The sequence below is a fragment of the Nyctereutes procyonoides genome, unplaced genomic scaffold (genome assembly GCF_905146905.1).
Source record: "Nyctereutes procyonoides isolate TBG_1078 unplaced genomic scaffold, NYPRO_anot_genome, whole genome shotgun sequence".
In the NCBI taxonomy this organism is placed as follows: domain Eukaryota; kingdom Metazoa; phylum Chordata; class Mammalia; order Carnivora; family Canidae; genus Nyctereutes; species Nyctereutes procyonoides.
In genome coordinates this window covers 11,787,250-11,815,034 of record NW_026575044.1, presented here as the reverse complement: position 1 = coordinate 11,815,034, position 27,785 = coordinate 11,787,250, and the positions used below count along the sequence as shown (strand labels likewise).

Sequence of the window (27,785 nt, the reverse complement as noted above, 5' to 3'; positions counted from 1 at the left end):
TGGCCTATACTGTAGAATGTCGAACAGATGAGCCCATGACCTGAGCTAGGGATGAGAGGCACTCCGTGCTGAGATAGGTCAGGGCAGGCTGCTGGGAAATGGACGCTTGGTTTGAAATTGGAAGGATGAGCAGGAGTTAGGAAGCTGAGGAGAGGGAAGAGATCTGCAGGCTGAGGGACAGGCAAAACCCTGAGGAAGGAGGGAGCGTCATAGGCCCAACGGATGCCAAGAAGGTGGGGCTGGGCTCAGAGAGGACAAGGGGGTGGGGGGCAGCTCAGACCCTATAGATCTTGAAGGGTGAGCTGGTGTCACTCCATTCCAAAGGCAACAGGAAGTTATCCTAGGATTTTTTTTTTTAAGATTTTATTTATTTATGCATGAGAGAAGCAGAGACACAAGCAGAGGGAGAAGCAGACTCCATGCAGGGAGACCAATGTGGGACTCGATCTCAAGACTCCAGGACCACGCACTAGGCTGAAGGCAGACGTTCAACCACTGAGACACCCAGGCACGCCTATCCTAGGATTCGGATTCTAACAAGGGACATGAGGTGGTCAGGTGGATTTCCAGAATAGCACTGTGGCTGCAGAGTGTGTGGGAGGGGGCAAGAGCACGTGTGACAGAAGTGGACAGGGGCCCTGCTTGGGTCCAGGGGAGACAGTGCTGGAGGTGAATCTGAGATTATCTCAGATGTGGAGCTGCTGGACTTGCCAGTAGGGTGGATCCACGTGGGTGGAGTGTAGGAGGGGGTTCAAGGATGTCTCCTGGCTTTTGGTGTGGCATTCGGGAAGTGGGCAGTCTCCGTTACTGGGTGAGCGGGAACCCCAGAAGAAGACAAAGGTTTAGGGGGAGAAGATTGCGGAGCAGCTGTAGATGAAGCAGAGGAGGGTTTGAGATATTCGGGAGCAGGTGGGTGGGCAGGTGGGCGTTGGGGTCCCAGTTAGACCCGGGCAGGTGGCAGTGGGAGCCACGTGGACAGAAAGGATTGCGCCATGTGGACACAGTTCTCTGGCCACCTGATCAGCTTTGTTTACCCATTTATTTCACATTCCCACCTGCCGCTGGCCCTCAGAGGCCCATGGGCCGTCAGGTTCTTGGCCACGAGGAAATCACACAGTGGGATCCCAGCCACGTGAGCAGGTCTTGTGTGGCTCTGGTGTCAAGAGGGTGTCTGACTCACTGTTGAAGTTGAGTCACAGGGCAGACTGTCACCTTCATGGTTTGTCATGTAAGAGATGTATGATTATGTTGTTTTTGAGTAGATAGTACATGCATTTGGTAAAAGATTATTTCTTTTCAAGATATAAAAGCTTATTCAGTGCTAGACTGTTCCCTCGTGGGGCCCCTGGGTGGCTCAGTCGGTTAAGCATCTGGCTCTTGATTTTGGCTCTGGTCATATCAAGGTCATGGGATTGAGCCCTGTGTGGGGCTCTGTGCTGAACACAGTCTGCTGAAGATACTTTCTCCCTCTCCCTCTGCTCCTCCCTGCTTGCATGCCCTCTCACTCTCTCTCAAATAAATAAACAAAATCTTTAAAAAGCAAAAAAGATTGTTCCCTTGTGTTGGGCATCCAAGTGAACTGCCACTGTCCACAGCTTGTGTTTTTGGTCCATGCAGGTGCACCGTTTAGTATGCCGGCTGTTCTCATTTAACTATCAGGGAGATCTTGACCAAGGCAGATAGTTTTTATACTTTTAGACAAAGAGACAATAAATTTGTGAGGAATTGAGAGGATAAAGAAGACGGGTGTTTTTGAGCAACGGGGAATCCTAATCAGAATGTAGACCAAGGCTAGAAGATGAGACACACATCATCAGCTTTCTGGGCCCTCAGGTCCACATCTCTGGCGGTGCAGGTATCTTTTTCCTTCTTCTAACAGGAAGGGCATTTTTCACATGGGAGGTTTGTTTCCTGCTTTTGGGGTGGGGGGGCAGAGAAGGGTCTGAGACTCAAAGCACCTCCTGTCTCGTAAGTGACTTTTATTTAAAATAGTCACTGTGCCGAAGGGGCGCATCTGGGGAGGTCTGCCCTAGATTGGATCGATAAACCCGTCTCTTATTTCCATCCCCAGCTGGTGGACATTCAGGTTGTTTGCAGTCTTCCTTCTTACCAGGAGGGAACATCTGCAGCAAATCCTCCTGAGCATATGACAGTTTCTATAAATGCAAGTTCAGTGCTCTGGAGAAAGGAACTCCAGCCCGGAAGAGCTGGGCAGGGACCACATGAGTTTTAGATTTTTTTTTTAAAGATTTTATTTATTCATGAGAGACACACAGAGAGAGATAGAGAAACAGAGACACAGGCAGAGGGAGAAGCAGGCTCCATGCAGGGAGCCCGACGTGGGACTCGATCCCGGAACCCCAGGATCACACACTGGGCTGAAGGCAGATGCTGAACTGCTGAACCACCCAAGGATCCCCGAGTTTTACATTTTGACAGATGTCACAGAATTGCTTATCATGCAAAAAAGCAGCCTGAATGCTGTGGCCAAGTGGGAAGACACCCTTTTCTGTCCTCAAGAGGGATGAGGGCGCCTATTCCCAGGACCCCCGCCCCCCAACCACTGTGCTGCCATGCCTTTCTTTTGAGAACATATCTTTTATTTGGTCAGGCTGCAGGAGGATGTTTGGTCATCGGATAAATGTCTCAGCCATGGAGCACGAATACAGCACAGAACATTTTGAAGACTGAGCATTTGTTGTTGAGAGTTTATCCACGGGGAGAGGGGGGACTGGATCTATTTTCTCTGCCCCCTGACTTTTGCAATTAGGGTGCTGCTAGGCTCTGTGTAATAGAAACTCAAAGTGACTGTGGCTTCAACAATATAAAAGTTTGTTTACCTGTCACATGAAGGAAGTTTGGAGTAAATAATCCAGGACTGGGCTGCTGGCGCCACGGGCAGCAGGAACCCAACATCTCCATCATTGTCCTAGCATTGACCTCTCTCCTCAAGATCACCTCACAGCCCAAAATGGCTGCCAGAGTCCAAGCATCGCACCTGTATCCTAGGAGGCATGAAGAAGGAAGGGGAAGGGCAAAAGGTGAGTGGTTCCCAGCTGAGTCAGCGCTCTTTATGTGGTCTTCCACACTTGTGCAGGACCCATGCACCCTTGTGCGGACTGTGCACTGTGCAATCTTAGAGGATGCCGTGCACGTCATCCACATCATGGATCTGTGTATTTATTTACAAGTCCTTCCTAGCAGATGGCAATGAGGCATCTTACAACCAAAGCAGTATATTAGATTAATTTTCTAATCGTGTTTTGAAGAATGGGTGTCTTTTCCTAATTCACACAAAATGCTGTCTGGGCCATGGCTGGCTCTGCCCCGGGTACACTTACAGCTCTTTGTCAGCACATGATCACACCATAGACTGACCTGCAGGGAGGGCCAAGAAATGGTGTGTGGCTGGGCTTTACCAACTGAAATAAAACTCCCAAGTGAGGAAAGAAGGAGAGAACGTAGCTGGCCACTCACCACTCTGCGTCAGTCCGAGGGCACATTTGCTGATCATCCAGCTCCCTACAGGCCACGAGGGCAGAGTGCTGGGTTTTCAGTCACGGGGCTAGGCCACGTTTGTCTCACGTGGCTGTGATGCGCTCACCTCCCCAGGCACATTTCCTCACCCCGCCCTGGAGACTCGGCTGATCAGCTACAGAAGGGTCATCGGAACAGCCGCCTTGATTTCTGAGCTGGAACTCCTGGCTTCGTCATGATGCACTAACAATTTACAAACGAGAGAGGCAGGGACCCCATTCATCTGGTGCAGACCGAAGTGCAAAGACTGCACCCTGCAGCTCGCAACTCAACGCCTATGCCGGACACGGGTGTGGACCCTTGTGGCTCCTCACTCACGCGTGTGCTTTCTTACTTTCTGCCTAGTGAAGTCCTATTTATCCTTGAAGCCTCTGCTCTGTGACCCCCTCCTTGAGAATCCTTTGTGTCTGTCACTGGAAGGGTGGTGCTGTCCATCCACTTGCCCTGCTGGGACAGGACCTCCTCCTGCTTACCCCTTGTGCCTGCAAAGAACCCAGCTCCTTGTCACCCACACGTGGTGACTGCTGAGCTCATCTGTGGTCCAGAAAGCAAACTGCTATTTACCTTTCCAAGGCGCCAGTCCAGATCTGTTACCTGCTTTAAAGGACTAAATGACTTCCGGATACCTCCCAGACCAAGTTCAAGTCACAAAAGAGTCGACTTGAGCTTTCAATGTTGTTCCTTAAATGAATCGTCTGTTCGGAAACTTGTGTTTCTGCCTTGAGCAGAACAGAAAGACAGCTTCATTTAAACTATTAGACGGATGTTTCCTGCACCTGGGCCGGAGATGTAAGCACCTACTTTACTTGACCTTGTGTATTTAGCATTGTGCCTTGTACGTCAGGCGCAGGAAGGCAGGAGAAGGCGAATCCGCTGCTCCATGGGCATCCCTCATCACTTTCAAGTACTTCATGTTCAGTTCTCTCTTTTTTTTAAAAGATTTTATTTATTTATTCATAGAGACAGAGAGAGAGAGAGAGGCAGAGCCACATGCAGAGGGAGAAGCAGGCATCATACAGAGAGCCCGACGCGGGACTCGATCTAGGGTCTCCAGGATCACGCCCTGGCCTGCAGGCGGCGCTAAACCACTGCGCCACTGGGACTGCCCTCAGTTCTCTTTTTTTAAAAATATTTTATTTATTTATTCATGAGAGACACACACAGAGAGGCAGAGACACAGGCAGAGGGAGAAGCAGGCTCCCTGCAGGGAACTTGATGTGAGACTCTATCCCAGGACCCCAGGATCATGACCTGAACTGAAGGCAGATGCTCAGCCACTGAGCCACCGAGGTGCCCCTTTTATGTTCAGTTCTAAGGTCACCATGTTACTCAGTGAACTGCTTCATGCTAAACTGATCCCTGATTTTTCCCCCCTAGTTTCATGAGTATGTGCCCAGAACTTGACCTCAGTGTAGAATTTGGAGAATTCCACTCTGCACGACCTCATTTCTTATCTGAGTTGTCAGGGTCCCTCTGAGCAGTCTCCTGTAACTAAATGACCATCGTCCTCCAGTGATTATGCTAAAAAGAAAGAAATGACGCTGGTTTACAATAAAAACTACATTCTCCTTACAAGGCAGGCTAATCATTTTTTAGGGAGGGTAGCCTGATTCCAAGGACGAAATGCTTTCAATCAGAGGCCTTCCCCCCTCTGCCCCCTGCCCCGTGGCTCTCCCAGCAGAGCATTTTGTCTGTGTTCTGGGGAAGTGCATTACAAAATGAACAACACAGAACAACGGAATTGGATGGAATAGGCGCCGGAGCTTTCGGAGCTCACCGCCCTGGCTGTGGTGTCAGGAGCCCACACCACGAAGCAGGCACGCTGGCCCTGGAGAGCATTACTTCTGATGTTTTCACAGTAGCTCCCAAACATCCACGTTTTGAAGGAGGTAGAGTATTTTCTACACCAGCAGGAGCTGACTGCGGGAGCCTCATGACAGACGGAAATAGACAGGCATCTCCTGCCCAGGGACATGTGTTGCAGGATGCTGATAGCCAGGGGTATCCATCACGATACCATCTTCCTCCCAAGTCACGTCCGCGGGGAGCAGATACTCCCAGACCACAGGTGTTCATGCCATGCACGCACCAAGCAAGTCTCGCAGCCTGTTGTGCACATGGGCTGCAGCATGGCTCTAGGGTCTCTTCCAGCCTGAAGATTCCACACAGTAAGACAGGACTTAGGGGGAAGGGAAGGAACACACTGGCAGAGCACCTGCTTTGAGCCAGCGCTTTTATCTCCATCTTACAGACAAGGCCACAGATGCTCCGAATGGTTTCCTGCTAAGTGGTGGCACTGGGATTCCAACCACTGGAAACAGCAGAGGCTCCCTTTTTGTAAACTCCAAGATGTTCCAGTTCTTAATGTCATGGTAGTTAGACTTCAGGGGTCCCCTGGAATGGGGGTTCTCCAGGAAAACCAGGCTGGGCCCTTGTATGGTAACACCAGATGGTCCACCATGCTTCCCCAAACCCACAAGGGGTTCGCATGTTACTTGGTGTGCAGTGGGGCTGGAAGATAGTGTGCCACCCACCAGGGAACCCAGTGATCAGTCTGTTCTGCGCGCACCCCCCCCTCCCAGAAATCAGGCTACCTGTGACTTCTGAATCAGGAGGTCTTGCTTAGTAGAGAGAGCCCAGGCGGGTTGCCACAGTTGGGGACAGCATGCAGGCTCGGGAGGCCCGTGACTGTGGACACCCCAGGCTCCTAACAGGGTTCCTGCAGCGACAACTCCGTGCACCTGACCAAGCCATGATCTTCATGTCTCTTCCCCAGGCTGCGTACAGACCTGTCCCTTCTGTACATTGTAATCTCTGTGTAGCTTTCAAAAATGTGAGTGCTGCACCCCGGCTGCCACCACCAGAGGAAAACATCTGTGTTTCATCACAGATTATAGTTTTGCTTGACCTCTATATAAAGGGACTTGTGCAATGTGTGCTCTTCTGTGTCTGGCTACTTTGGCTTGGCCCTGTCTGTGGGGTCACATGTCGTGTGTACAGCATAGACGGTTCGTCCTCTGGCATGGCATACCACCGTGATGACACCAGTCTGTGACGGGTGGTGCGTAGGTCGTTTCTCATCTGAGGGTTCCATGGATAGAGCTGCTGTGAACGTTCTGGTTTATGGCTTTGGGCAAACACGTGGGCATGTTTAGGTTGGGTCTATACCTACGGGTGCATTGCAGAGGCATAGACTTTGTAAACGTCCAGTTCTAGTAGACTCTACCAGTTTTCCAGAGAGATTGTAGGAAATTGTCCTCCTGGATTTTGATTTATCCTGGTTTCTCTCTAGAAATTGCCTCCCTTACGGTTTTGATGGTGTGCTCCACGTACACCTGCCACTGAAGAGGGAAATGTCTGACTTGAGTCTGCCTCCCGGCCACATCAAGGGTGTGGCTGCACTGCTCTGAGTGCCTCTGTGCAGAGCATGCTGCATGTGGCAAAGGGGGCTGGGCACAAGAAATAGATTGCATCCTAGCTAGAGGAGGGAAAAGTAGGGAGACACCTGCAGGGCACGGTGCTCTGAGGCACAGAAATGGGGCCCAACTTCCTGCTGAGTTAGCTCCCAGAACCACCTGCCCAGCACCACCCCCCACCACAGGCCCAGCAGCGAACGTTCTGGCAAAGGCCAAGAGCTGCATCAATAAGCCCAGCAACCTGGAGCAGAGTCACGTGGTCTGCCTAAGGCCCAGGTGCTCTGTGGCAGGACAGGTGAGGCTCTATCAGTACTCACCTCTAGGTCTTTTTAAATGTTTTTTAAGGTTTAATTTTTGAGTCATCTCTCCACCCAACATGGGGTTTGAACTCACGACCCTGAGATCAAGAGTTGTAAGCTCCAAAGGACTGAGCCAACCAGGTGCTTCCTAGCCACTTTTTTAAATCTTTTTAACAAACAAGGTACAATAAGGTTTTTTGTTTTTGTTTTTTAAAGATTTTATTTATTCATCTGAGAGAGAGAGAGCAACACAAGCAGGGGGAGAGGCAGAGGGAGAGGGAGAAGCAGGTTCCCCGCTGAGCAGGGAGTCTGACTTGGGGCTCAATCCCAGGACCTTGAGATCATGACTTGAGCTGAAGGCAGATGCTTCACCAGTGGAGCTACCCAGGTGCCCCCACAGTGAGGATTTAGGGCTGAATTAGCGCCCCTTCCAGGGGCACACAGTTCCATGTACAGGGACTCTTGCCTGAGTAACCAAGCACAGGGAGCAGAGGGGGTCTGGGCAGGCTGTTGTTCGAGCTGGGGCTGCTGGTCAGGCTGCCTGCTTTCCAACCTGCCTCCTCCGTTTACGGGCCCTCCCGGCTTGGACATGCTGCTCAGCCCTCAGTTCCTCATCTGTAAAATGGGACCGTTAAGATAACTAGATGAGCCAAATGACATGGGGTGCTCAGAGCAGAGCCCTGAGGAAGTTTCCCCACACACTGCCTGTTCCCTTCCCAGGCAGTGAGCCCACACACACACTGCCTGTCACCCTCCCAGACAGCGAGCAGACACCACATCGGGGAGGCGCACACCCCCGCCCCTGCGTCCCTGGGGTGAGGGCAGCAAGGGGCATGCCATCTCTCAGTGCTGCAATAAGGGCAGGGAGCTTGGAGAGTTCTAGGCGCCCTCAGACCAGGACTTCAAGTACCAGCCCACTGGTGGCCCCGTTTAGGGGGACTTCTGCGGCAAGAGGGAACCTCAGGGCAAGCAGGATCGGGAAGCTTCTAGGAATGTGCCAGGCAGGTCTACAGATACAGGAAGCGGATTCGTGGTTGCCTTGGGCTGGGCTGCAGTGGGGGCAGTATGGGGCTGAGATCTAAGGAGTCTCTCTTTGTGGTGGAATGTTCTAGAATTGTGCTTACGGCCACACAGAACTGTGAAGGTGCTAGGAACCACCAGATTGTACACTTCAGGCAGGTGAATTGTATGGCACATGAATTCTGTCTCCTAAAGCTATTTTAAAATTACAACTGCGATGTGTGGCCATCTTCCGGCCACCTCACACTCTGCCTGCTTCCTGACCGTGGGAGCCTGCTTGTCCCTGGTGTGCATGGGGACAGGTCCCTGGCAGAGACAGCAGGGGGCAGAGCTCCGGAGTCCAGCGCTGGGTGGTTAGAGGGGGAGCACTCAAGAGGGTGGAGAGAAGCTTCCAGAGCTGGAGGTGCCTCAGAGGAACCCACGGCCGCAGAAGTACAGCCCCTGCGCCCAACACTCATATTTTTCTAGTTGGAAGGATGAATTTCATAGCTCAGTGTGGTTGTAGATGACTCTTGTCTTTTTTCTCTCCTTTTCCAATTCTTCCAGATGCTTACATTCTTTTTCTTAGGTCAGAAATATGTGAAGTTGGGGTGCCTGGGGGGCTCAGTTGGTTAGGGGTCCGACTCTTGGTCTCAGCTCAGGTCCTGATCTCAGGGTCGTGAGTTCGAGCCCCACCTTGGACTCCATGCCCAGCGTGGTGCTTACTTAAAAAAAAAAAAAAAAAAAAAGAATGAGAGACACCTGGGTGGCTCAGTGGCTGAGCATCTGCCTTCAGTTCAGGGCATAATCCTGGGGTCCTAGGATCAAGGCCCTAATCGGGCTCCCCACCGGGAGCCTGCTTCTCCCTCTGCCTATGTCTCTGCCTCTCTGTGTCTTTCATGAATAAATAAATAAAATCTTGGGTAAAAAAATAAAGTACCCGAAGCCAGGGGCTAGATGGGAGAGCAGGTGGGGACAGGCATCCAGGCCGGGGTCAGGGCCTGCCTGGGGGTCTCTGCGGCTGATGGACACGCCTCTCTCTTGCAGGAATCATGTGGCTGGAAATTATCCTCGCCTTGCTGCTGGGCTTCGTCATCTACTGGTTCGTCTCCCGGGACAAGGAGGAGACGTTGCCGCTGGGAGATGGCTGGTGGGGACCTGGGGCAAGGCCCACAGCCCCGGAGGACGAGAGCGTCCGCCCCTTCAAGGTGGAGACTTCCGAGGAGGAGATAGAGGTAGGGTGCCGTCTGTAGGCGGGACTGAGCAGGGACTGAGCAGCGTGGAGGGCAGAGAAGCCCCGCCCGTGGGTCCTGGGGGGACCTGCCCAGGGATGGGTCTCCCTCTGCTCTTCTCCCGCCGCCGGGCAGTGCACAGAGGCCGGCCCACGCCATCTGCCCATCCCCTCTGCCCCCTCCTCCCCTGCCTCCTCCTTCCCCCCTGCTCATGGGTCGGCAGCGCCCAGGTGAGAGGGGGTGCCAGCTGGCCCCTGGCATGTGCATCAAAGCTCATGGAAAGCAGTTGCTTCCTTCTCCTTTGGGCCCCTCTGAAACCCTCGGAGTAGGCTTGCAGGACAAAGCCAGCAGGTTTTCATCAGGACCTGGGCGGAGGTTCTTCCTGAGTAAGAAGCTAGGCCATGGGGACATCAAATGCTCAGGTACAGAGAAGCTACCCCAGACCAGCACTGATTACGCTCCTGCTGTGGTGCCGGTGCTCATGGTCACATCCAATCCCTGTAGTGAGGACTGTTGTTCCTCTTTCCAGATGCAGAAATTGAAGCTCAGAGGGTAAAGCAGTTTATCCCAGGGACCAAGATGAGAAGCAGGATTTGAACTCGGATCTGTCCAACTCCAGTGCTTATGTCCCTCCACCACACACACCACACACCACCCTTCTGATTCTGGGTGGGAGGGTGGTATCCAGTGGGATGGGCTGCAGGGCCAGGAGGGTGAGTGGGACCCAGGACGTCCTCACCCGTTCTTCCTCTCCTTCTGTGCGTATCGGAACACCTGCTGTATACAGGTGCGTGCTGGGTGCCGGGAGAAGAGCAGAGAGCAAATAACTCACAGTCCCGTAGCCCAGAGAAGGAATGGGCATGGAGGAAGGGTAACTGAGGGATTCATAGGCATAGATGCCATAAAATGTGCCAACAAAAAGTGAGATTTCTGCAAAAAGCAGAAATCGGGCTGCACTCGAGAGAGAAACCAGGCTGAGGCCCCTTGGGTAGGATAGATGATGCCTTCCTATTCAGGAGGCTGGGCCCCGAGGATGTTGCCTTCCTTGGGTTCTCAGACTCAGTCTAAAACATCCCAGTCTGTGTGCCTGGAGTGCTTGGGAGGACACTGGCTACAGGTGACACCCGGGAGGCCCTGTGAGCCCATAGAGACGTCCCGGTCCTGGCTGGTCTTCTCCCCTGATGCTCGCCCAGGGGGCTTGCGCCTTCTCTCCTGGTCAGTCCTTCTGATTCGAGCTGAGTTACAGTGTTTTCCTCAGTGCAAACCACAACCCGGGACAAATCCGTCCTACCACCTGTTTCTACAGCCCCCAGGCTGAGAATAGTTTTTACATCTTTAAATGGCTGAAAATAATCAAAAAAAGGACTGTCTCGTGACATGTGAAAATCACACAGCATGCAGATTTCAGTGTCCATAAATAAAGTTTTATTGGAACCCAGCCGTGTCCATTTGTCCACGTCTGGTCTGTGGCTGCTTCCATGCTACAAGGACAGAGTGGACCAGAGGCAGCTTGAAAAGCCTAAAATAGTTATTGTCTGGCCTCTTACAGAAACAACTTGCTGGTCCCTACCACGCATAAGACTCAATAAATTAAAAATGCGTATTGTTCATATGTTTAAAAACAGAAGGAGAAGTAAAGGTGAAGTCAAAAGGGGCGAACAGGGCAGCCCAGGTGGCTCACCAGTTTAGTGCTGCCTTCAGCTTGTGGCATGATCTTGGAGACCCAGGATCGGTCCCACATCGGGCTCCCTGCATGGAGCCTGCTTCTCCCTCTGCCTGTGTCTCTGCCTCTCTCTCTCTGTCTCTCTCTCTCTCTCTGTCTTTCATGAATAAATAAAATCTTTTTTTTTTTAAAAAAGGGAGGAGAACATAAGGGTGCCTGGGTGGCTCAGTTGGTTTAAATAGCCGACTCTTAGTTTCAGCTATGTCATGATCTTAGGGTCGTGGGATCGAGTCCCTCGTGGGGCTCCATGCTCAGCACAGAGTCTGCTCAGGATTATGTCTCCCTCTCCCCTACCCCTCCCCCATTGCACACATGCACACTCTCTCTCAAATAAAGAAATTGTTTTAGAAAGTGAGGATAGTCTTTCGGAACAGCCACTGTTGTGGGAAACATGGAGGTTCCTTCTGGGGTAAACCCGACCACCCAGGGTGCACGTCTGCAGACCAGCAGCCTCCTCACCCTCCCGTGGGACATAGCTTTGCCTCTCCCGTCTCACTGTCTTGTGGCTGCAGGGTTTGCTCTGTCTTCTGGAACCAAACCTGCTTTGCCCTGCGTTTTGCTCCAGGACTTGCATCAGAGGATCGACAGGGTCCGTTTGACTCCACCTCTGGAGGATGGGCGCTTCCATTATGGCTTCAACTCCAAGTATCTGAAGAAAATCCTTTCCTACTGGCGGAATGAGTTTGACTGGAGAAAGCAGGTGGAGATTCTCAACAGGTACCCTCACTTCAAGACTAAGATCGAAGGTATGTTCACAGCACCAGCTGCCGGGGGAGGTATGTCACAGGGGTAGCCTTGGCAGGTGCCCATGTGACTCAGACCCAACTTAGAATCCAAATACTGGTCCTCAAGAGGTATTTACAGGGTCACCTCTGGAGCAGAAAGAGACAGAATCCCAACAAATCCAATGGGCCTTAGAGCAAGACAGGAAAACGTATAAATAGTTTAAAAGCCAAAGAAATGCAGAATCTGGTCCAGTGATGGGACAGCCTTTGAGGGGAGGGAGCGGAGTCGTGGGCCTGACGTGGCATGGGTCAGCTCCAGCCCTCGGGAGGGTGAGGTCTGCTGAGGGCTGCTCAAGGGATATGTCGGGATCTGAAGAAGTATTGCCCTTTCTGTCGGCAGCTCTGTAGCCCGTGTCCGTCTGTGTGGTAGGTTGTTCCGCACCTGGGAGGGCTTCACCTGGGAGGGCAGGGACCTCCCAGATTGTCTTGGCAAGGCAACCTCAAGATCATTTGGGGTGAGGTCACAGTTCCCTCAGTGGAAACGCATTTCCCCCCTGTTGAGAAATAACTGACATCCCTCACGGTGTAAGTGTGAGGCGTACAGCGCGGTGGGTTGATTTATAGTCGTTGTGAAACCATCACCGCGGCGGGTCCTGCTCACACCCAGCTTCTCGTGCAGACACAGGACAAAGAGAGAAAAAACTTTCATCCTGGCGGTGAGAACTCAGGATCGACTCTTAACTTCCGTGTGCACCCCACAGCAGTGTCCGCTACGTGACCCCCCAGTGCCTGCGACCCTCGCACCTGGGGTTTGCACCTCCTGACCCCCTCCCTCCGCCCCCCCCCCCCGCCTCTGGTAACCACATGTCTCATCTCTTTTCCTGAGTTCACTTTTAGTTTTTGTTTTAGATTCCAGGTATCCATGAGATCCTGTAGTATTTGTCGCTCTCTGTCGGGCTTACTTCACTTAGTGTAATGAAGGCTTTATGTTTGCACGGGTGGTAGGATTTCCTCGTTTTTTAATGGCTGAATAATATTCCATTGTACACATTCGTACCACAATGTCTTTCTCCATTCATCCATCCGTAGACACTGGTTGCTTCCGTGTCTTGGCTGCTGTGAGTAATGCTGCAGTGAACATGGGGTGCAGATACCTTTTTGAATTAGTGTGTTCGTTTTTATATATATATTCCCCAAATTGGAATGCTGGACCATATGGCCATTCTATTTTTCATTTTTGAGGAACCTCCATACTGTTTTCCACAGTGGCTGCACCCATTTACAATCCTACCAACAGTGCAAGAGGGTTCCCCTTTCTCTGCATCCTCGTCCACACCTGTTGTTTCCTGTGTCATTAATTTTAGCCATTCTGACAGGTGTGAGGTGGGATCTCACTGTGGCTTGGATTTGCATTTCCCTGATGCTAAGTGATGATGAGCATCTTTCCATGTCTGTTGGCCATCTGGATGGCCATCATGTCTGTTGGAGAAGCATCTATTCTGGTCCTTTGCCCATTTTAATTGGGTGGCTTTTCTGCTACAGAGTTGTATAAGTTCTTTCTGTATTTTGGAGATGAACCTCTTATCAAATGTAAGGATTGCACATATTTTCTCCCATCCCACAGGCTGTCTTTTCACTTTGTAGATGGTCTCCTTTGCTGTGCAGAGGCTTTTTTAGTTTGATGTTGGTCCACTTATTTATTTTTTTACTTTGATGCTTGAGCTTTAGGTGTCACGTGCAAGAAACTGTCACCAAGACCCGTGTTGAGGAGCTTTGTGTCTATTTCCTTCTAGATCTTTCATGGTTCCAGGTCTTACATTTAAGTCTTTGGTCCATTCTGAGTTAATTTTTTGTGAGTGGTGTGAGGTAGGGGTCCAGCTTCATTCTTTTCCATGTGAATATCCAGTTATCCCAGCGCCATTAATTGAAGAGACTATCTTCTCTCCATTGAGTGTTCTTGGCTCCCTTGTCAAAGTTTAGTTGACCATATATGCCTGGATTGGTTTCCAGGCTCTCAGTTCTGCTCCATTGATCTGTTTGTCTCTTGGGAAAGCATATGTTAACCCCAGAAATATTTAGAATAAAACAGAAATGCTGGGGTGCCTGGCTGGCTCCGTCGGTGGAGCATGCAACTTGATCTCAGGGTTGTCGGTTCAAGCCCCACATTGGGTGTAGAGATTACTTAAAAATAAAATCTTTTTAAAAGTAATAATAAAGTAAAATAATAAAATCTTTGTAAACACATAGAAATGTTTAGGAAAATCAAGTTCATAGTGTTACTGAGCCTGGGTGGCTCAATCAGTGTAGCATCTGTCTTTGGCTCAGGTCATGACCTCAGAGTCCTGGGATTGAGTCCCATGTTGCAGGGGTGGGGGAGGTCCCTGCTTCTTCCTCTGCCTCTGCCCCTGCAAATAAATAAATAAAATCTTTTTTTATGTATTTATTTTCTTCTATAGTAAAATATACATAACAGAATGTTGACCATTTTGACTGTTGTCGTATGCAATACCCCAGAAAAGTGACAGTAAGCACATTTATATCATTATGCAGCCATCCCCACCATCCATCTTCAGAACTTTCTTATTTTGCAAAACTGAAACTGCATCCCTGTTAAACAATAAGCCCTCATTTCTCCCCTCTCCCTCACCTCTGAAAATCATTCTACTTTTGCACTCTGTGAATTTAAGTATGAATTTTGTACCTAAGTACTTCCTATGAGTGGAGTCATTCAATATTTGTTCTCTGCCTGGCTTATTGCACTCAGCACAATGTCCTCAAATTTCATTTGTTTTGTAGCAAGTGTCAGATTTCCCTTTCTTTTTAAGGCTTTCATAGTATTCCATTACATGGATAGACCACATTTTGTTCATGCGTTCACCCGTCCATGAATGGGCTGCCTCTACATTTGGCTATTGTGAATAATGCTGCCAAACATGTGGGTGCACAAGTATCTGTTCATGTGTCTGCTTTCTGTGCTTTGGAGGGATGCCCAGAAGTGGAATTGCTGGGTCAAATAGTAATTTTGTGTTTAGCTATTTGAGGAACTGCCATACTATTTTCCATATTTTACTATTTTTGCACGATTTTAAATCTCCACCAGTAGTGTACAAGACTGCTAGGTTTTATTAAAGTTTGTTTTAGTTATTTTAGAGAGGGAGAGAGAGTACAAATGAGAGGGGCAGAGGAAGAGGGAATCTCAAGCAGACTCCATGCTGAGTGCAGAGCCTGATGTGGGGGCTCGATCCCACAACTCTGAGATCACGACCTGAGATGAAACCGAGGGTCAGACGCTCAACTGATTGGGCCACCCCGACACCCCCAGACTGTCAATTTTTCCATGTCCTTACCAACACTTGTTATATCCTTTTTTTTTTTAACTTTTATTTGTGTTTAATTTATGCAGAATTTACTCCCAGGCCATAAGCTTTTGTTTCTTCAGCTTCTTCTGGGATGTCTTTGTCTTCCGTGCAGCCTCCTCTGCTGGTTTAGGAACAATCTTGTCTTTCCTGTCAGGACCGTCTCCATGACGCAGGGAGAGCTCATGCAATGGGTTAGTCTGACCATGAGTCCTGAGAGTTCTGCACCACATCTCAGGGGTTTTGCTCACCTGGATGTGCTCTGGCCAGAGAATCTACATCTAAACCCTTCAGATCAGCATTACTCTCTGTGTTTTTAAATACATGAGGTAAAATTCTAGCACTCTTCTTGGGGCCCCGAGCCTGTGTCCAGTATGGGCACACCTGCCAAGTCCAGCATCACAGCGATGGTGTGGCACATGCTGCTTCTGCAAAGCGACACCCCTCATGTACCTGGTGGCTTTTCAGATATGCCTGTCCTTGCTAGTCTGTGCAGTCTTACCTGTGTTAAAGTGAACACTAAGATCTGAACCTCCTGATTTGCATGACTTTTCTGGGTCAAGTGAATAGCAAGCCATCTTCAGAGATCACATCTGGCTGTTTCCGGGAAGAGCAACACGTGACATTAGCCATCCTGATGGGCGCACTGCAGCGTCTCATTGTGGTTCTGATGCATGATTGTCTAATGATTAATGAGATTGAGCATCTTTTCTTGCACTGCCAGCCATTTGTATATCTTCTTTAGCAAAATGTTCAAGTCCTTTGCCCATTTTTGAAGAGATAGTTGGGTTTTTGTTGTTGCTGGATTTGAGGCTTTCTCTTGTTCTGCCTATCAGTCCCATATGAGCTGTGGGATTTGCAAATATTTGCTCACATCCTGTGGGTTGTCATACTATTTGGTGGTTCATGTTAAGGAAACTGCATTTTTGGAATTTTAAATATTTGTAATGTTCAAGACAATTTGGCCTTTTCAAGTAATGGACTTTTTTAAGATTTTATTTATTCATGAGAGACACACAGAGAGAGAAGCAGAGACACAGGCAGAGGGAGAAGCAGGCTCCCTGCGGGGAGCCCGATACGAGACTCGATCCTGGAACCCCAGGATCACACCCTGGGCTGAAAGCAGATGATCAACCACTGAGCCACCCCAGGAGTCCCCCAAGTAATGGACTTTTGAGTTATAACTGAGAGTGTGTAACTGAGTAATGGATTCAGATTTTATGTGAAAATCTTCCTGAGTTTACATGAAGTGTTGGAAGATTTAGGCTTTACCACAGTCATAAATTTATTAAAATTCTTAAATTTAAAGTATGTGGAAGATGTATCAGTCAGGCAGATCAACTAAAGTTCTTAAAAAGGAAATTGAAATTATACCATGTTTAAAGCAAGTTTAAAAATGCAAACATTCATTAATCAAAGGCCTCTGGAGAATAACTCTCAACACTGCTTAGATTAATAAATATACAGGAAAAAAAAATAAATATACAGGGGACGCCTGGGTGCCTCAGTGGTTGAGCGTCTGCCTTTGACTCAGGGCCTGGTCCCGGATTCCCGGGGATTGAGTCCTGCATCCGCTTCCTTGTGTGGAATCTGCTTCTTCTCCCTCTGCCTGTGTCTCTCTTTCTGTATCTCTTATGAATAAATAAATAAAATATTTAAAAATAATAATAAATATACATGAGCACCTGGCTGGCTCAGTTGGTGGAGCATGTGATTCTTGATCTCAGGGTGGTGAGTCCGAGCCCCACATTGGATGTAGCAAGTACTTAAAAATAATATCTTTTAAAAAGAATAATAACATTTTAGCAATATAGAGAGGATAATATTTGTAAGTTGAACTCAGAGGCCTAATATAGAGCTAGGTTTCTAAACTTGTAACTAATGAGATGAGGACTAATTTTAAACATAAAGCAGTTGTTGCTGTACCCTTCAGGGACTTGGATATCTTCGTCATGAGCCTCACAAGAGAATCTGAGCCACTTCATCCAAGCCAAAGTACATATAGATCTTTGTATGAAATTTCCAAATGTTGCCTTTCGCATCTCTGGTGCCACATTGCCTGGTTTCCTCATCTTGATTCAGATCACTCTGTTGCTGCATCTCTTCACTGGTCGTCTGTTAGAGGCTGACAGGGTACCTCCTGCATCCAGGCGTTTTGGGTGCAGAGAACAGGGTCCCTGCCTTCTTTCAGGGGTGATGCTTACCTTTACAGTACAGGGTGAGGGGTTCTGCAAGGGAGGAGGCTCTGGGAGCTTCATGAGCCCCACTGCCACCTGGAAATGTAATGGAAGGCTTCCTGGAGGAGGTGGCATCTAAGCTAAGACCTAAAGGATAAATAGAAGTTTGCCACTAATGTGAGGAAGGTAGTCCAAGAGGAGGAACCAGCACCTCCAAACATCCAGCGGCAAGAAACCCTAGGGGGCTATTCCCTTCCTGGAGGCTGCAGGCTCAAGAAGCCTTACCCCCTGGACCATCTTGGGTTCCCCAGGGCATCACAGCGAAGAACAGTGCAGATGCTCCAAAAGGGGGCGACTTTGGGCATTGAGTCGTCCCAGAGGGCTGCGACCAACCCCATGTGCAGTTCAGCTCCCTCCCCAGGATGGCGGTCCCAATTCAGAGCTGGGCGTGCAACACCCTGCAGCATGCTGCAGACCATAGATCTGCCGGAAACAGGGGCGGGTGAGGTTGAGGGGACTTGCTTCCTCCTCCAAGGGAAACCCCCATATTTAGGAAGTATGGGCTTTTAACATTTTTTTTTCATTTCTAAAATTCAAATATTTAAAACTCAAAAAGTCTATAAGGAAGCAGTGAAAAGGCAATCTCTGTCTCAACCCTTCCCCCAGCCAGCATTTCCCACCCCGGGACAGTTTCTGGTTCCCTCGCACACATGCTTCTAGGCATTGCTGTGCACACCAGCACCTGTGCATCTGTGTGGAATTCCCTCAGATGACAGTGTGACCATTTGAATTGGAAATCATATCACATTGTGCAGTGTGTCCCGAAGGAGGTAAGGATATCTTCTGAAATGAACTTCAAACCAGGCGTAAATATAGCAACATAGAAGGACATGTTACAAAATAGAATGTATGTAGAGTTCTGGTTTTGTTTGAAGAAGGTTATAATCTGTGACTGTTTTTTAAGAAGTCTGAGCTGCGGGGCACCTGAATGGCTCAGTCCGTTAAGCATCTGACTCTTGGTTTCAGCTCAGATCAGGATCTCAGGGTCTCAGGGTCGTGGGATCGAGCCCCATGTCAGGTTCCATGCTCAGCTCAGAGTCTGGTTGGGATTCTCTCTCCCTCTCCCCCTCAACACCCCCTGTCTCTAAAATAAATAAATAAATCTTAAAAAAAAAAAAAAAGTCTGAACTGTCCCAATCCAGAGGAGTCTAAGGAGACATGAAAGCAACATGGGGTCCTCAATGAGATCCTGGAACACAAACAGGATGTTAGGTAAAAGTTAAGGACATCTGAGCTGTATTCACCGTCTGTGGACAGTGGTGTTATTCAGCCTTTGCAGGGAAGGAAACCCTGCCCGAGGGGACATCATGGATGAACCTGGAGGACATTCTGCAGAGTGAAATAAGCCAGTCACAGGAAGACAAATTCTGCATGATCCCGCCTGTGGAGGGATCCCGAATTGCCAAGCTCATAGAAGCAGAGGGGGCTGAGTGGGGGCCAGGACGGGGGAGATGAAGAGACGGGGAAATGCTCGGTAAGGGGTATAGAGTCTCAGTTTTGCCAGATGCCTAAGTTCTAGAAACATCCCGGGCTGCGGCATGCCCGCTGTTGATAGCACACTTAACAGTTTGTGAGGACGGAGGTCTCCTATTAAATATTCTTACTACCATAAAAATAAAAATGTTTTTAAAACTAAGGAAATCTGAAGAAATTATGGACTTTAATGGAGTCATTAACGCATCAGTACTGGTTCATTCCTTGTAACAAATGTACCGGAATAACGTAAGCCATTAATGACAGGGAAGCTGGGTGTGGGTTCGTGGGAACTTCCTGTACTGTCCTCACTCTTTTTCTATAAATCTGAAATTGTTCCAGAATAAAGGCGCCTGGCTGGCTCCGTCAGTGGAGCACAGGCCTTTTTTTTTTTTTTTAAGTAGGCTCCACCCCGAGATCACGACCTGAGCCGAGGAGTCGATCACTTAACCCGCTGAGCCACCCAGGTGCCCTGAACGTTCTAGTCTTGACCTTGGGGTCGTGAGTTCAAACCCCACGTTGGGCATCAGGATTATTTTTTTTTAATTGTTCCAAAATAACAGATTTATGTTTAAAATTCTGGAAAGAGAACACAATGTTCTCTTCATGTGCTTTTCCCCCCTTTTGATTTATCTGTTTTCCATTTCTTATGGTAAACATATGTTATTTATGTAATGAATTCACAACTGACCAGAACATTAGCTAGTCATGGTGCAGGTCTCCAGGCGCTCTCTGGGCCATCTACCTGACTGGGAACAGACTGCCCTCAGAGGGGCTCGGGGGTGCCTGGAACCCACTTGCCCACCCTTGGCTTGGATGTGTTCCAAGGGTCCAGCACTCGACTCAACCTTGAAAACATTTCTCCACTTTAAAAAGTTATGCATTGAATTTACATCCCTTATAGAAAAATTAGGAGATCCAGAAGTGCCCGGGTGATTCAGTGGGTTAAGCATCTGCCTTTAGCTTGGGTCATGATCTTGGGTCCTGGGATCGATTCCTGCATTTGGGCTCTGTGTTCCACAGGGAGTCTGCTTCTCCCTCTCCCTCTGCCCCTCCTCCCTGCTGGTATGTGTACTCTCTCTCTCAAATAAATTAATAAAATCTTTTTTCAAAAAATTAGGAGGGGACACCTGGGTGGCTTAGCGGTTGAGCGCCTGCCTTCGGCTCAGGGTGTGATCCTGGAGACCCAGGATGGAGTCCCACATCGGGCTCCCTGCATGGAGCCTGCTTCTCTCTCTGCCTGTGTCTCTGCCTCTCTCTCTGTTTCTCTCATGAGTAAATAAATAAAATCTTTAAAAAATTAAAAATTAAAAAAATTAGGAGGGACAGAAAGAGTAAAAAAATAAATTAACACTTGAAATTATCTTGCTCAGAGACAACTTTATATATATTTGTAGTTTATCCTTCCAAATTTAAAATTTTATATACATATGAGTTCATATACTTACCTATCCATACATATACATACACATACAGTTCATGTACACACGGTGTATAAATATGCACACATAGGACTGCTTTCAAAAATTAGATATTTGGCTTGGTAATTTGCTTTGACCACTTTGAACTGTTTTATATGTTAAATGAATACATATTTGCACTGTCATCTTAAACAGGTGTATTGTATTACAGTGTAAACTATAATCTGTTGCAGCCTCTAATGCTACAATATACAGGTTTTTTTCCCCTACTCCTTTTTTTTAAGGTTTCTTTTTTTTAGTTTTAAGTGACCTTGACACCCAGCGTGGGGACCCCGAGATCAGGAGTTGCATGCTCTATGGGCTGAGCCAGCCAGGCACCCCACCACCCTGTCTTTATTAAGCAGCATTTGCCAAGTGCCACCATGAGCCACGAAGTGTTCTGGGCTCTGGGAACTTGGCAGTGTGTGAACAGCCCGGCCCTGGCCTCACAGGGCTCATGATCTGCTGGGTAAGGGGCATGGCAGTGGTCTGTCCCCTGCAGGGCACCTGTGAAGGCCAGGAGGGGCACCTGTGCAGCTGGAGCATGGGGTGGGTGCACAGCGGTGGGTGGCCGCTGCCATGGGGCCCTGGGGGCGTGGCACCTGCTGGCTGAGCTCTGGAGGGAGCACAGCCTGGGTGGACACGCTGAGGGCCGGGGCTGCAGCCTCCCCGGCTCTGGGGTCCTCTCCACCCTGCGCTGACTGTGCTCTGTCCCCCAGGGCTGGACATCCACTTCATCCACGTGAAGCCCCCCCAGCTGCCGTCCAGCAGCACCCCAAAGCCCTTGCTGATGGTACACGGCTGGCCTGGCTCCTTCTACGAGTTCTATAAGATCATCCCGCTCCTGACTGACCCCAAGAACCATGGGCTGAGCGACGAGCATGTTTTTGAAGTTATCTGCCCTTCCATTCCTGGCTACAGCTTCTCGGAGGCATCCTCCAAAAAAGGTAGGGAGGTGGGGGGCGCCGGTGGGGGCCAGGTCTTCACGCAGGCGGGCATGGGGCTGGGACGGCTCCCTTCGGATGGCCCATGCACTTGCCCAGGCCCTGCCGTGTGCAGTGGGTGAGGGGCGGGCAGGGCCGCGGCCCTGAGCAGCCAGTGCTAGCCCGGGCGCCTGGACTCTCACGCCCTCAGGAGCTCCCCGCACGGCAGCAGGTCCACGTCTGGGCCAGCAAGGCTCACCAAGCCCCGCAGGGAGTACAAGCCCACAGAACCTCACCGGTGCTGGCCGAAGCCCGTGCACCCTCACTGCTTGGCCATCCACGCACTGCCCCTCTCTCCACACCGCCTGCTGAGCCCTGGGTCGCACTCCCAGGGGCCCTAAGATGCCTCCTCCCCCACTGTGAGCTGCTGTCACCCCAGCATGGGGCAAGGGGGCCAGTGAGGAATTCCATAGGAGCCCGAGAGGGCCCCAGGAGTGACATCTCTGTGACTCTCTTCTCTTTCCCCTTCAAACCAGGCTTGAATTCAGTGGCCACTGCCAGGATCTTTTATAAACTGATGCTGCGGCTCGGCTTCCAGGAGTTCTACATTCAGGGTGGGGACTGGGGGTCCCTGATCTGTACCAACATGGCCCAGATGGTACCCAGGTGAGGGTCACTCTTGGGCATGTGAGACGGCCATCTGTGCAGGGCCACAGGGTCTGCCCGGACGTGCCGTCTGAGCTACAGCGCATCCTGTGGGCCTAGAGGAGAGGAGGAAAGGTCCCCCGTCCCCCTGCTGTGCTTGGGGCACCTTGACGTGCATTCCCTTTCTATTTGCTATCACATGGGGCTGGGGACTCTGGGCCAGGTGCACAGGCAGAGAGGGCCAGCCAGACGAGGAAAAAGTCAGAAAGTAGACCTTTTTGGTGGCCCATGTCCTGGAAGAGACCACAACTTTCTGGAAGCTGTATTTTCCTTCCCAACCCCTTCCTCCATGTCCAGTGGCCACCCCAGAGGGACAGATTCCCAAAGGGGCCAGAGCAAGGGTCTCAGCCCCATGGCCTCCCCCAGCCCTGATGCCAGCCTCACCTGGACCCTCTGTCTGCCCTCAGCCACGTGAAAGGTCTGCACTTGAACATGGCTCTGGTGTTAGGTCCCTACATCCTGACTCTGTTCTTGGGACGGCGTATCTTGAGTCTTCTCGGCTACACCCAGAGGGATCTGGAGCTGTTGTACCCCTTCAAGGAGAAGGTTTTCTACAGCCTGATAAGGGAGAGCGGCTACATGCACATCCAGTGCACCAAGCCTGACACTGTGGGTGAGCACACGCTCAGGACACTGCAGCCTCCTCCCAGGAGGTGCCTACACCCTTCCATGCACCCAGCCAGGCGCCAGCCAGGGGCCCTCACTTGCCCCAGCAATGCTGCTCACAGGGTGAAAACCTCCCGGGAGGGACCGAACTCTGTTTCTCGCGGCATTTCTGGGCATAGGTCAGCCAGTGCATGGCCGGAACATTCCAGACGCCTGTGTGAGCTGATTCAGTGGGCACCATGCCCTGGTCCCCTGACCCCTGCGCCCTGAGCTTGAGTCGGGGAGGGAACTTGGGGGCCCAGCAGCTCCAGGACTGGGGGGCTGGAGGGCATCAATATTCATTTGTAACTGTTCCCCTAATTTGGACTTTCAGGTTCTTTCTTACTTTTCACTAATCTGAGCGTATAAACTTAAAACCCCACCTCTTAAAAAAAGTTTATTTATTTATATAAGTAACCTCTACACTCATTGTGGGGCTTAAACTCAACAATTCTAAGATCAAGAGTCGTATGCTCTTGATCTCAAGCCAGCCAGGTGCCCCCAAACAGCACTTTTTTAAAAACAGCGTTCATACATATTTCTTATCGGGGTCCCCCGAAGCTCCCCATGCAATGGATGGATCCCCCAGAAGCAGTGGGGGCAGTACCCCCACTTTTTCCCAGATGGGAGTTCCAAGGCCGAGGATTATGTAGATGGGGGGTGCACGAGCATCCCAGGAGTTAGGGCAGAGCTGCATCACCCCATGACCTGGCGGCCTGCTCACTGGTCCCAGGCCTGAGTTCCTCCCTCACTTCTCCTCACACCAGGCTGTGCTCTGAATGACTCTCCCGTGGGCCTGGCTGCCTATATCCTGGAGAAGTTTTCCACCTGGACCAACCCAGAGTTCCGAGACCTGGAGAATGGAGGCCTGGACAGGTGAGACCCTACCTGCCAACCACCTGCTCAGGTCCCAGCAGCCATGGCCAGTACGTCCACCTCCTGCCCAATGCCCCTCAAGCCCTCACCTGGTGAACACAGCCCCAGCTCCTCTAGATGAGGCTGTGGAGGCACGGGGAGGTCTAGCCACTCGCTCCAAGCCTCACAGTGCAGTGGTCAAGAATAGGAAGCAGGGCTTCAGAATGTCTGTGCTCCATTTGCTAAACAGCCCCCTTCTGGGATCAGTGGGTCCAGGGGGAGCAGCCGGGGCTTCCTCCTCCCGTACCCAGGAGAGCGAGGCTTGTGGCCACCTGGATGTGTGCCCTGGGGAAGCCAGCCGTGGAGGCCGTGGCCTCTTTAGCATGTGATTCCCAGGCCTCTGGCCCAACTCAGGCTCCAGGAGGTCGGCCCTGACCCAGCTTCTCCAGCACCCATCCCCTTCTTCATTGCTCTGGGGACACCCAGGGCACCAGACGCAGTGCTGGGGTGGGAGGAGGGAGAGATGGGGCTGGCTCCCACCTCGGGGATAGGGACCGTGTGTAGGTTGTGCTCTAGGCCCCACTCCTAGAATGGGGCCCGGTATGCAGCAGGCACTCGACAAATACATACTAGAGGTGAGCTCGGAAAGGCTGTGGGAGTCCCGAGAAAGGAGGATTTGCTCTGTCTAAGGGGCAGGGAGGGGAAATGACTGGGAGAATTCAATTAGGCCTGGGCCTTGAAGGATGGGTAGGAGTTTGCCGGTGGAAAGGGTAGAAGAAGAGAATGCAGGCAGAGAGGAAAGCAGAAGTGAAGGCTGGAGTGGTAGACAAGTGAGGTGCCCTTGGAAAGGCTGACTTTGCCGAGGCGTGGAGCAGGTGCACGGGGGCCAGACTGTGAGCCCCTCACAAGCCCTCACCCTGGGATCTGTTCCCTGCCCCACACTGGGCAGGACCCAGGGGCAACAGGGATCCATCAGCAGCTCCTTGGCAAGGGGTGGCCCTGCTCCTTGCCCACAGTCCCTGCAGCCAAGGCTCGAGGCCCCCACTGATCCCCCCAGCCCTGGGCCTGGGGTTCCTGCACTGCTGCCTGGCCCCCTGCCCACACACACCAAAGCTTCGAGCAGGGAACAGCCGTGCTCAGTTCTGTAGTCTAGAAAGATCACTGAATGCTCGGGCGGAAATGGGTGCTGTGGTCCTTTTCAAGCTGTGACCAGAGCTGAGGGGGAGATGGGAGCCCTTGGCCACCTCGCTGAAAGTTCCTAGTTCCCAAGTTAAATGTTGATTCTGACCATTCACTTCTCATTGACTGGATTCCATCCTGTCACCACAGTAACATTTAAAAGGAAGTTCATCTTTCTCTCCTCTTGCTCCATGCTGCTGTTGCTAGAGAGGAAGGAGTGTATTTTTTTTTAAGATTTTATTTATTTATTCATGAGAGACACACAGTGAGAGAGGCAGAGACACAGGCAGAGGGAGAAGCAGGCTCCATGCAGGGAGCCTGACATGGGACTTGATTCCGGGTCTCCAGGATCTCGACCTGGTGCTAAACCGCTGAGCCACCAGGAGTGTATTTCTAAAGGGGAAGATGCCTTGTGAACGTATTCATCATTTCAGAGAAGTTTTCACATTTAATGCTAACATCCCACCCTGCGCCCCTCACCCGCTCCAATGGGAGCAGGGCAGCGGTGAATCAAAGGTTCCTTAAAATGTGGTGCTCCAGAGAAAAATGTGATTGGCCAGTTACAGCTAAACAGCTGACACAAACAAGCAAGTTCAGCAAATTGGCCTTTCTGGGCAAATCAGCGTCTGATTAATCAACCAAACTTCCTGGCCAAGAGCTGGGGAGCCAAGTGGAGCTGCCGCAAGTTCCTCAATTCAGGCAGCAGTGACGTCAGCAGAGCCTTGGGTAGGGAGGAGCAGGGATTGTTGGGGGGCTGGGGCAGGGAGGGAGGAGAGGGGCGCAGGGACTACCAGGGCTCAAAGGGGACAGTGAGGGGGGAGGGAGGAGCAGGGGCAGAAGGTTCTACCTCCCTCCTCCCTGCTCAGGCCAGAAATAGGGCTTAAGGAGGAGGAGCCCCTGCAGTGTGTGGCATTTAGAAACAGAAGCGCTTCTGGATTGTGAAGTATGTATGTGGATTTGTATACAGATGTGTGAGCACACGTGTGAGGGTTGTGTCAGTGAGGAGGGGCTGGACAGAGATGTGGTCCCACTTCTGGTGGACATGCTGGGGGGGAGCTGAGATCTGGAGCCCACGGAGGGGTCAGGAGGAGATGACCTTCTCTGCTCTGGGGGATGGTTAGCAGGCAGTGCCAAGGAGCAGCCTCCCGGGTACACGGAGGAGCTCTGGCCTCCTGGCTGCAGGGGGAGGATGGAGCCTAGTGAGAAGCCCCTAGCTGAGTGGGGGGCAAGGGTGAGCAAAGGGGTGACAGTTGCAAAGGGGTGCTGAGGCATGGGGAGGCAGGGGAGGCAGGAAGGCTGGCCTCGGGGGCCTTGGGCAGCAGACCGTGGGCTGGGAAGGGAGAGATAGAGGCTGCAGGCTGGGTGCAGGGAGGCAAGAGCTCTTGGAAGCCCCCAGATCTGGAATTGAACAGGGAGGGCCTGAGCAGAGCTGTTCCTGGAATGGGGGAAAGGCAGGCAGGGTAGGGGGCTGTCAGACACCCGATGGTGGGGACTCGTCCGTTCCACAGAGCCCGAGTCCCCCAGGGTCTAGACCATCAGGTGGGTCTGGGCTGCAGAAGGTACAGGGCTGAGGGCATCAAGGGTGTATCATAGAAGTGAGAGGGATGGGGAGGGAAGCCAGTGGGTCCGGGTGCAAGGGGTGCTATCCTGGGAGGGAAGTGCAGAGGCTGGTGGGGCAAAGATGAGTGGGGGGCACAGGGGCAGAGGTGGATGCCCAGAGGGCACGTGCAATGGGACCCATGGCGGGCTCCCGGGCTTCTGGACACAGGGTAGAGTGAGCCCAAGGGCAGGTGGGGCCAGGGGAATGTGGAGTCTCAGGGTCCACAGACCACATGTGCCCCAACAGTAAGAACCAAATGGCTCTTTCCTCGCCAAGCATGGAGGCCTGCTGCCTGGGTGGGGTCCCCCCACTCAGCAGTCCCGGGGTGAGGAAGAAAGGGGTGTCCTGCGCTGAGTGGCAAGGTGTCTGCAGGGCCCCATGGCTCCCACATGGGATGACACAAGCTTGGCAGGAGGCTTACAGGCAATGCCAGGTGGATCTAGGGGCTCTAAGGGCCTGGAAGCTGGGATCCACCCAGGGCCTGGTCGGGGTGAGGCCACCTGGGGCTGGCCTGAGGGTGGCCTGTACAGAGGGCCCAGGGGTGGTGACCAGCCCAAAGCCCCTGGGTCCCGCTGACCTCGCCTGCTCGTCCCCTGGGCTGAGCCTCTGGGGATGGGCAAGGAGGGGGTGCGCTGACACTGCCCAGGATGACAGAGGCAGCCACCATAGCCTGGTCCTGTTGTGGCAGCTGGCGACCCTGGGCCAAGCCTGCCCGTGCCCAACCTTGGGTGCACTCTGACGAGGAAGCCAGACAGATGGCGGGGGTCCTGGCCTGTGCCTGCAGCCTGAAAGCCTGCCCCTGAGCCGCCTTCCGGTTCTGCTCTCGTAGGAAGTTCTCCCTGGACGACCTGCTGACCAATGTCATGCTCTACTGGACCACAGGCACCATTGCCTCTTCCCAGCGCTTCTACAAGGAGAACCTGGGGCAGGGCTTCATGGCCAACGCGCATGACCGGTGAGTCTGGCTGAGCCCACACTGGGCCCCTGCCCACGGGCTTCTGGGCTGGGAGCAGCAGGACCACCGGCTGTCGACCCCAAGGAGGCATATTTGACAGTGGGACAGTACAGCCTTGCCTGCCAGGTGCCCAGGTGCCTGGGATGAGGACACGATGTAATGAGCTCACAGAGGGAAAGCAAGCTGGCCGCAGGCCACCAGGATGCTGGCCCGGCTAGCAGTGACGGTTCTGAGGAAAGAGGAGCAAAGTGCGAGCTGGCTGGGGGTGTGAGAAGCTGCCCCCTCCCACTCAGCCATGTTGTCCAGAGAAGAAGGCCCCCAGTGGTTGGATTGGAGGGGGTGGTTAGAGCCCTGGGTCTGTCCTCCTCCTTACGGCTTCCTGTGGCTGGTGAACGGACCCCCACCCCATCCTGGAACCCCTGCTACGGGGCAAAGACGGGGACCAGGAGGCCACCTCACCCCTCAC

The 27,785-nt window shown here is 51.7% G+C and overlaps 1 protein-coding gene across 2 annotated transcripts in view; it reads left to right on the top strand.

Moving 5' to 3' along the window:
• Positions 1-27,785, top strand: part of EPHX1 (epoxide hydrolase 1) — a 34,902-nt gene that overhangs the window by 6,645 nt on the left and 472 nt on the right. The window contains exons 1-8 of one of the 2 annotated variants that reach the window (XM_055323564.1): positions 2,691-3,041; positions 9,299-9,486; positions 11,772-11,952; positions 21,177-21,404; positions 21,917-22,046; positions 22,493-22,698; positions 23,498-23,606; positions 27,194-27,319. In XM_055323564.1, coding sequence (XP_055179539.1) covers positions 2,972-3,041; positions 9,299-9,486; positions 11,772-11,952; positions 21,177-21,404; positions 21,917-22,046; positions 22,493-22,698; positions 23,498-23,606; positions 27,194-27,319 — 1,238 coding nt within the window. In that variant the 5' untranslated portion in view covers positions 2,691-2,971. Of the gene's footprint in view, positions 1-2,690; positions 3,042-9,298; positions 9,487-11,771; positions 11,953-21,176; positions 21,405-21,916; positions 22,047-22,492; positions 22,699-23,497; positions 23,607-27,193; positions 27,320-27,785 lie in introns of those variants that run through there. The other variant, XM_055323565.1, reaches the window with a different exon arrangement.